The 10,168-nt window shown below is 42.2% G+C and overlaps 1 protein-coding gene across 2 annotated transcripts; it reads right to left on the bottom strand.

The window, feature by feature from the left end:
• Nucleotides 1–5,622: 5,622 nt before the first annotated feature.
• Nucleotides 5,623–9,952, bottom strand: p2ry1 (purinergic receptor P2Y1). Of its 2 annotated transcripts, none has more exons than XM_044119269.1 (2): nucleotides 9,435–9,952; nucleotides 5,623–9,240 (listed from the first exon to the last, which is right to left on the bottom strand). In XM_044119269.1, exon 2 carries the CDS (start codon nucleotides 9,215–9,217, stop codon nucleotides 8,168–8,170), a length of 1,050 nt encoding a protein of 349 aa, XP_043975204.1. In that variant the 5' UTR covers nucleotides 9,218–9,240; nucleotides 9,435–9,952; the 3' UTR covers nucleotides 5,623–8,167. The 2 variants fall into 2 exon arrangements, with proteins under 2 accessions (XP_043975204.1, XP_043975203.1); XM_044119268.1 differs by having other exon boundaries at nucleotides 5,624–9,240; nucleotides 9,418–9,945.
• Between the last annotated feature and the right edge of the window lie 216 nt (nucleotides 9,953–10,168).

The raw sequence follows: 10,168 nt of genomic DNA, 5'->3' as shown, positions 1-10,168 counted from the left end.
TGTCTTCTTTTTTTGTGTGCCGTGATTCCTGAATTTGGGTTGTCTCACTGCGTCTGGTGCTTTACAGGGGTTTTGTTTGCTGTGTTTGGATGGATACCGTCTTATAGTGGCCCCTTCCGCCGGTAACCTCAGCTACTGTAGTTACTTTTCTTGTTTTCCTTTAGTGTTATAAAGAATTGGTTTTAAAAAGAATATTTTAAGAAGAATCTAATAAAAAGCTGTTTGTACATTTTAAACTTGTCTCAGATGTCTTAATCCATGCATGAGTGAACTTGTGCGTCCTATCAAAAAGGGGAGTAATATTCCTTGGGTGAAATTCCCAAGGTGGCGCTGTGGAGCAATTTTATTTGGGTTTAGAACTTTACAATTCCCCGATTTCAATCTAGTCTCGCCACACTCTCATTACAAAACCCCCGCCAAGCTGTGTGGAGAACGGCATCCTTGAAAATCACTGGGTTTTTACTTTGATTCGTGTGTATCAAAGCAGTTTCATTATGAATATAAAATAGTCGGAAATCATAAAAAGAAGAAGAAGAAGAAGAAGAAGAAGAAAGAAAAAAAGAATCGTGTTTGAGTCCAACGTCAACAAAAACACCTTGGGATGCCGCATGAGGCTTGAACAGTTGGGACAGGCTCATTTCTGATCCGACAGCGCGCAATATCAGGGTTAGGTTCGCTGAAAGACGGCCAGGAATAAGCCGATCGCTCACGCTGATCGATGAGGACTGTCAACAGCGGCTGCGAAGGTATTGATCATAAACTGAAAGACAGCCAAAAACACAGCCACATTCTCACAGGCCCTTTTTTTTCTGTTGCTCTGGCGGGGCCTCCTGCGTGTTGCTTCTGGCGACCAGAACTCGAAATATGGCAAAGCGTGACGGTACAGTAAAGAAACGGGAACGATTCCCAGTTGTTTTTGCCGCTTTACTCGGAACGAGAGGAGCTGTTTGTGCTTGTTCATGCCAGTGTAAAACCCGGATTGTGATCATGCCTGTCTGACAACATTAAAAAGATGCCATTTCCATGGCTTCAGATTACGCCACGGGCGAAAAGCAAGCGTGAAAATCTAAAGTTTTCATTTCAAAGAGCTTTTAATGTGAAGAGCCTGGAGCCGTCAGTGGGTTTAACAAGCTGTTACTCCCTCTGAGGAGCGGCGACGGCTATGATGCGATGACAACATAGATATGTAAGCACAATAAAACTGACAGTGATGACACACACACACACACACACACACATACACACAAACACAAAAACAACCAGCCGATCAAGTCTAAAGTTGATCTGCTGCTTATGTACACACTGTAGATGGCTTTACTTTAAATACATTTTAAAGTAAACCATAAGTATGTTTGTTTGTATGCAACCTTTATGCAACCAGGTATGTCTCATTGAGATAAAATAAAAGTAGCAAAACACACCAACAATTACAAATCATAAAGCTACAAATATTAAAACCCAATTGAAGTACAATATCTGTGTATGCCTGGACTCTGGTTGCTTGTTCTTTGTGTCTCTGTGTTGCCGTGTGATGAAAAGGTGGTCTGTCCAGGCAGCGTGTGCCTAAATATGTTTTAAAAAATTCAAGCCCGCACATCGATTTCATCCCACTTTGAAATCCCACATGCTCTTGTCAGTCATGAAAGACGCATCGAAATTTGCCGTTCCGTCACGTCAAAAACGTGTAAAGATTCAAATGTTGCCAATGCTTTTGGGAGGTACTGTATGTCTCATATTATTTATTACTGGTGAAATTACACTGAGAAGTAAAAAAAAAAAAAAGATAAGATCCTTGCAGTTTATCACAAGAATATACATTTTGTCCGCTCTCCGAAGCTTTTGCTGCTATTTGTATTGTAATTTATTCCTGCTCATTGGAATTCCAAATAATCTGCCGCTGGTACAGACATATGGGCCAAAACACAAACTTCCTGACATATGGTCGCCTGGAAGACAGGTTTATGGGAAAACAATCTATTCCTACGGCCGAGTCTTCTTTGCAACCTGTCATTCTTTCACTTTGGCTTTGACAGCGACTGTGGCGTCGTGTTTGATGGCATCGTATGTCCATCCGGCAGGTGTTTACAGCCAGCGGTAGAGATCCCAAACACTGCATTTTATCGCACGGAAACGGTTGACTGGCATGATAGTTATAAAGAGCAGGCGGGATATGGACGTGCTTCTTTGCATCACCAGGCTCAGCGGTTTTGATAGTGAATAAGGTGTGGGCCTCAGTTTTTGGAGTCTCGGTTTTGGGAGTCTGGATCGGTTGTCTCGGAAGCAAACTATTAACTCAGAAAAGCCTTCCGAAAAGACGTTTGCGTAAAATATTCAAAACGAGTTGCTTCAGTCTCACATCACCACTGCTGGACCTCTCACTGCACTGTTTGGTTCGGTCCAATTTCTGCAGATAGCCAGTAAACAAACGGTAACATCTATCAAAGCAGCGCAGCGTGTTGATTTAATGGAAGCTAAAGTTGCTTCAAATAGTTTTACAGTATGTTTACTTAGCTGCTGCAGCTGGAAACCGCAAAGTGGTCCAGTGACTTTTTTCCTAAAAGTCACCAAACCAGTTTGTGTAAACACACATTACAAATGGCTCTAAGAGCTTATTAGTCTTAATACTGAACTCAGTGTCCTCAGACAGGGTGCAAGCCGCTTATTACATGGAGTTGAGAAGAATTTTATTTGGTAATGTTAAAGTAATAAAAACAAAAAAAGTAAACTTAATTTGGAGCCTTATATAGTGCAGTGCAAAAGTAATAATGCTCCATGAGCCTTACCCATTACAAACAAAAACAACATTCCTAAAATAATGGCCCGAGTTTTTTTTTTTTTGATTAAATTAGATTTTTTGAAAAAATTTTTGGAAAGAAAGAGGTAGTTTTTTTATTATTATTTTTTGCCAAAATTACTTTTGTATCATTTCCAACCACCCTAACGGCATCCGTGGAATTAACAATGTCCGAAATTTAAAAATAAAACCCATCTTTCAACTTGTTTTTCCATTGGAGGATGAATGTGAGATGGGAATGTAAACTTGATTAAATGTTTCGGCTGAGTTTGTCCCTGAGAAAATGCTACTTTATATTGCGTTCAGGGACACCGAACTTTGAGAGAGCACAGCGAATCTGTTATTTAGCAGAATCCCCGCGTTCCCAGATGGAATGCTTCCGCCGCTTGCTTTGACTATGGTTTTCAAAACCTTTATTATGAGAGCAGCTGTTAAAATGCCCTTACAAAGCAGCAAACAGTGATTTGAAGCTGCTTGAGCCTCTGGAACCTCAAGGTGGAGGATCCTCCAGAGGCTTGTGGTGCATGAACCTACTATTGGGCCACCACTAACCAGAGCTCACAAGTAGAAACGGTGGTAGTGGGACCAGCTGCACATGAAGATTCATTTTCAAGCAGACTTGTTCACTGATGACTGCTGTGCAACCCTGGATGGTCCAGATGGATGCAGTAATTGGTGGTGGACGGCCACCACGTCCCAACACGGCTGTGATGTCAGCAAAGAGGTGGTGGAGTCATTATTTGGGCTGAAATCATGGGGAGAGAATCATTGGTCAGCCCCTTCAGAGTCCATGAAGGTGTGAAAATTTTCTTTATAACCCATAAAATGTTTAGAAAATCTGCTGTGCATAATCATTTGGATCAGTGCATTTTGAGTTTTTTATTTTGGAAATAAAATACTGTTCTCTTGGGGAGCTTGGTTCAGTAAAATTTGATTTATACTATAATAGTTCATGACTTGAAAATTATACTGACCATCATTTGCATTGACCCCTTAAGAAAACCTGAGAAAATGTCACTTGCATAATAATTTGGAACGCGGTATAGATGCGTTGTCGTGCACCTTACCCCAGAGAGAAGAGAGTAGCATCTTGTTGTTAAACCTGACGGCACGCGGCTGCATTGGTACAGAGGCTCGAGTAACCAACCTGTCCATCTGTGAGGAAACCATTACTGCTGAATGTCGCTTTTAGAGGCTTTACAACGTCTTACTCTCCCATTAGGACGAAGCCGCTCGCAATTAAGTGTCTCACAGGAACAGCACCAAACTCATTCTCCCAAAACCTTTACTATGAGCTGCAAAAGAAAAAAAAAAGGATAAACTTCAGAGGAGCAGACTGGACACCCATTGAGCAACTGATATGTTGTTACAATATTACATGTGGAAATGTTTGATTGCTGTTGTACTTTGCGTTACAGTTGAAAGGATTATAAAACCACAGCTTGCAGTTTTTAGCACGCAGTTGAACGATGCATTAGAATTTGATTCCTCGCCGCATCAAAGTGGCTCCCTGGTGATTATTTTGACATTGGGTTACTCATCAAGACCACACATTAGTGTTTTGAATGCTGGTAGGGTTTGTTTTTTTTTTTCTTTTGAGGTGATCAGAAGTTGTTTAGCTCAGGCGGGCGGTTTCTCTACAATCGATATGGATGTGGTCCCGGGGAATTCACTGTAAATCTCTCAGAACAAAGATCAGCATTTTAGCGTAGAAGCAGTCCTGGATGCAGTCACCCCCATGACCAACACGGGGCCGAAGAAAAACACACAAATTTCATCAATGGCTCTTCCCACTCGTGCTTATGTGTTACTTATTTCTTCCCATCCCTCCTCCCCCCAAAGTACAGCGAACAAAGGCTCATATTTCAATGTTTCATTCAGAAGAGTTAGAGAACCATGTCAGAGAAAAGAGGTGAAAGGCTGCATGGGAGGAGACACTGGCGAGAATCCCAACTTTCTGCGAGTCAAAATTCGACACTCGGGTTCACAAAGGAGGACCGAGTGCAGCTATTGCACAAATAATTAGCTTGTCACAGAGGCATGCTTCTGAACACGAAACACCCCAAAACAAACGGAGATAACGGCCACCCACCACAACGAGGTCCAGGCTGCACCCAAGATCTCCTAACGCGGTGGCAAACACATACACATGCCTTCAATGAGGCAAGTCAATGCAGTTTTGCAGCCTAAAGCCAGAAAATCAAAAGCAGTTTGTAGTTGTGGGCTTTTTTTTTTTTAACTCAAGAAGAGAGTTTGTTGGCTTCCTGTGCTCACAAGACTGTGCAGCAGCCGCAGGCTCTTGGCTACAGCTTCACACCCTTGTCTGCATCGATAGTTCCGTGCCATTGTGATGGTCACAAAGGCCGTCTTAGTACATGCCAAGAGGAAAAAGGTGCCACTCTTTATTCCTCCCTAATCCCCTCACTTCCTCTTGGCTGACTTGAAAGAGAAAGTCAAGCGGCGGTGCAGAGGTAGAGTGGGAGGAAGAACACAGAGGTGCACCAAGCTCCACAAATATGTCCTTGTAACCTTCAGGGATGTGTTTGCATTCATTAGAGTTTGTTTAAAGCCGTTATATAAAGCTAAAAGTTGCCATTTTGATCTTGTTGCTGTTTTAGATGCTCTAGGGAGATTTGCCCCTTCAAATTTTCATTAGCACACAATCCCACGTTTTCTTTCTACATGTTTCTTAAGTATCTGAAAACGTTATATATATATATATATATATATATATATATATATATATATATATATATATATATATATATATATATATAGTGACAAGCTAGTACTGCTAAGTGATTTTAGCTTGTCTCCAAGCAAAGAATATACTGCACAGCTTTCTTAACCTGGCTAAATTATGTTTAATGGAATCTTCAGAGCCACATTCTGATCAAAGAGGTAAAGTAGCTATTTGGTTTTCTTTGTCCAGTGTTATTTTCCTTAATTTATAAAATGAAATTCTTGGAAAATACTCCATACTCAAATTCTCAAGGTCAAGGTGCTTGAACAGCTCATCTTTTTGACTGTTATTAAGTTTCCTGCTTACTTTGTAAATATTGGCATTGGGCCAGTTACTGGTATCAAGGTGATTTAAGGTTTTAGAAGGTAATTATCTCTGAAAACGCAGAATTTCCCATCACAGCTTTCCTGTGACAAAAGTAAAGACAACTCTGACTCTCTGGACATATTTCAAGAGGAAATTAAATGAGCACCACCGCTTATTTCATTTACCTTATTATGGCAACGTTGTTTTAAATCTACGGCTGACAAGCTTTGAACAGCTTATTGAGCCCACTTCATGTTCAAGCAGAGCAAATAGTCTGACTAGTTACGGTACGTAAGCAACAAGTAACAGCTTACTATATTGATTTTATCCTTACAAAAGACAATGACAGAAAAAAGGTAGAATGAGCTGACCAAAAAAAAACCCACAAAAAAAACACACACACACACTTTTGTAATTAGCCTAAATAAAAATAACTGCAATTTATAAATTGTATCATTTTCACAGTTATACCAGTGATGGTTCGTTTTACATCTTGATTAATCATAAACTGTTAGACCATACACATTCTTTTTTTTTTTTTTTACAAAAATGTGCAAATACAATGAAAGCATTACTCTGTGGTATTGTTCTCATAGTTTCTATATTGTTAGAATACATACAGGTCTATGTCGAGCTGGTAATTCCTAAGCTCATTAAAAAAATAAAAATAAAAAGACTGACAAAGATGCATGTGGCCAAGAAATGACTCGCACAGCAGATTTACTTCCTTTTTTTGATACTGAAAACGGGCCACGGCACAGGAATTAGTAGGCTTCGAACGTCAAACATCTACACTACAACATGCAAAGAGAGTTTTCACAATCATTTCTCAAGAAGGCTTACAACCGATATGAAACAAATAAAAAAAAACAAAAAAAAAACAAAAAAAAACTAAAAGACTATCTGCCAAACACAGACACAGTGCACAATTCACTTTTGAGGTATCTCACACAAATAGATCTTCAACATGTTGATGGAGCTGTAAAGCGAGCGAAGAATTGTGACTAAGAGTTTCTATGTTGCAATGAATGCAAGGGTAGTTAGAACATGCTGAGGTGAGTCACTCTTTCATGCTTTCACCCTGCTGGACTGCTTTCAGCCTGGACTTATGCATTAGAAAAGCTCCGAACTAGTAAAATAAGAAAAGAAAAACATACACATGATGAAGCGTTCTAATAAATCTGCTAGATTTATTAAGGCGCAGCCTTCTGTCTGCAATGCCGAACCATGGTTTCATTCACGCCGAGTTTATGTGCAGCGGCTCTATTTCCTTCCTGTACTGCCGGATGAAAAGCCCTCAACTTAAAAGCTGCATCATATGAGTTTGAAGAAATTTCTCCGTCATGCCTGCTGCTAGCATGTGCTTGTTCTAAATGAAAATGAGCACTTTCTTCTTTGAATTCCAATTTTGACTTCCAATGATTCACTTCCTGCTAAAGAGCCCCCTGGTGGTTGAAGAGAAATACACAGAAAAGCCCCACCGGGCTGTAAGCCGCATTGTTCAAAGCGTGGGGAAAAAGTAGCGTCTTATAGTCCGAAAAATACGGTAATCTCAACAGTCACAACATCCTGTACAGTACACCTAGAAAAAAAAAGAAAAACAACTGTAGCCTCAGATGCACAAAAATACTGCAAATATTACCCATGTTTTCTGTGACAGAAGTTGGAAGGGAAAAATGCTTGGTAAAAAGAGCCTTTGCAGACTTTGACCTCAGAGAAAACCACACACTGCCCTCCAACAGTGATACATACTGGGTGAAAAACAAAAACCCTCAGAGATTAACGGCTAAAGAGCAGATAGTCTCAGCTCATGATGCATTGCAATGTCTGCTGTGCACATCGGTTCAGCAATCACAAGCTCAGCGCAATCATTTTCTCGTCTAAAAGCCATTCCAACCGCCTACGACTCCTCAGGCGCAATCTCTCAGCCTGCTAAATAGGTATTGATTAAACAGCAGCAAATGGCTTGAGAAAATACAGTTCACGTTAAGCCGTACATAGCCAAAGATATTGATGGACAACGGATTATTGCCTATCCGACAATCTGTTTCCCCTCAGCCAGGCTTTTCCCGGTGCTCATTCAGTCTGAAGTGTAAGCAACACAAGCTAAATGATGGAAAACAAAGTAATGGCTCTAGTATTTTGAGTACGATACAATACAAGGCAGTACAGTACGATAGCTTATCAATGATGACAAGCGACGGTCAACACAGCGTGTGGAGCAGTTAACCATCATCTGATACATTTTTACATCGTCTTTAGTCCACACAGTGCATTTCTTTACTCCTAGTCCATCTGTTAACGTAACTAAAAGGACACCTCGGTTAGTTCCTGCGGTTCCCGTTCTCCGTGTACTCGGGGAGGCTGTTGAGAGCCGTCTCGTCGCTCTTGGACTGAAGGACGGTATCCCCCTTCCTAGAGGTTTTCTTGGTGGCCCGTGACAGCTTCCTCCTGAACGTATCCCCGGCCAGGAAGTAAAGGACGGGATCCACGCAGCTGTTGAGGCTGGCGAGGCCCCGCGTCACCTGGTATGTGGCGTAGACGCGGTTGTTGAACTCACACATGTCAGGGCTCTGGAAGTAGAGCCTCGCCCGCATGTTGAGGTTTTTCATGACGTGGAACGGCAGGTAGGAGACGGCGAAGACCGCGAGCACGATGATGACCAGGTGGATGGATTTCTGCCTGAGGTGCGCGTTGTTCATGTCGTTGTAGATCAACGCCTTCACAATCATGCCGTAGCAGCAAAATATGATGATGAACGGGACGCAGAACCCGAACGCAGTCAAAGTCATGCTGTAAATGAAATAACCCGGCAGCTCGTCCTCAGTGGTCGTGTCGTAGCAAGTGGTCGCGTTACGCTTCAGACCTGTCCTGGAATAATAAAGAATCGGGGACATACTTATGACAACTATCAACCACACCAGAGCGCTGGTGATAACGGCGTTCTTCTTCTTCAGTCTGCCCAGAGACTTGAGCGGGTGCACCACGCCAGTGTACCTGTGAACACTGATGCAGGTGAGAAACAGAATACTTCCATAGAGGTTCACGTGGAATATAAAGCGCTGGAGGCGACACAAGACGTCCCCGAATATCCAGTTGGTTTTGTTGAAGTAGTAGAAGATGAGGAAAGGCAGAGAGAGGACGTAGCAGAAGTCAGCCAGGGCCAGGTTGAACATGTAGACGGAGATGCTGCTCCAGGGTCTCATGTGGCACACGAACATCCAGATGGCCAGGCTGTTGCCCACCAGCCCAGTGAGGAAAACCATGATGTAAACAATGGGCAGGTAGTAGAACTGGAAACCTGTCTTGGTGAGGTTGCATCCTCTTGGGGAGGTTTCATTCAGGAAGGAGGTCAGGTTCAACTCTGTGGTCATGGTTTCAGGGGCGGGAGCTTGTTCTATTAGACAGATAACAGGGAGTGGGGGATTGTGACCAATCTAATCTCGATTCAGTCTCATACAATTTACACTTCGCATTCAAAATTCTTGAACTCTGCTAGTGTATTTTATTAACAAGAAGGCGGCAAAAATCAGAGATTAACAATACGCAGTGATGGACATTTCAGAGCACTTACCGTCGAGAGAGACTTACATTCCACATTCCTATAGTGTCCTTCACAATTGCAACAAAAAAGAAGATTTCCGTCATATCGCGGACGGGGCGTCTCAGCTGACAAATCCCTTCATTCGGTCTCCTTACGACGCAGGAAATAGTTTAGAAAGTTACACACAAAAAAAAATCCTCTGGGTTTCTATAGGTGGGGGGGAAATATTATTAAGTCTGCTGTCGGTTCCTCCATGCGTTGCGAAGCTTTCCCACACCAGTGGCGGTGGGACGCAACCGAGACAGCTGCAGGCTCTGGCATGAAGAGCAGGAATTGCAAACTGCCTCCGTAAAACGAGAGAGACAGAGAGAGAGAGAGAGAGAGAGAGAGAGAGAGAGAGAGCAGAGACTGTTTGCGCCTCAGTCAGAAGAGGAAAGGAAAAGAAAAGAGAGGGGAGGAGAGAAAAAGGAGGGAAAGTGAGTTCGCTCACAAATCCTCTCTGTCCCTCGCGTGGCTCGACTCATCTACCTGCACGTATCCTATACCTTTACTGTCAAAAGACACGTGAACAACTTTGAAGCAGCCAGGTTCAGTTCGCGTTCTCGTTAATAATCGATTGGAGTCAGAGGCGGTGTTTGCATGAATCTCGTCAAGGGCGAGTCCCTCCTCCTTCGACACACAAAATAGTAAACACCTGTCTTTGAATAAAAAAATAAAGCAAAATAGAACAAAGGTTTCAGTAATACTCAAATTGCGTTGCTATCTATGTTTAGTGTTGGTT

Source organism: Gambusia affinis, linkage group LG06, assembly GCF_019740435.1.
Source record: "Gambusia affinis linkage group LG06, SWU_Gaff_1.0, whole genome shotgun sequence".
Lineage (NCBI taxonomy): Eukaryota > Metazoa > Chordata > Actinopteri > Cyprinodontiformes > Poeciliidae > Gambusia > Gambusia affinis.
Note: the sequence above shows the minus strand (reverse complement) of the source record. Positions and strands in the feature narration are given on the sequence as shown.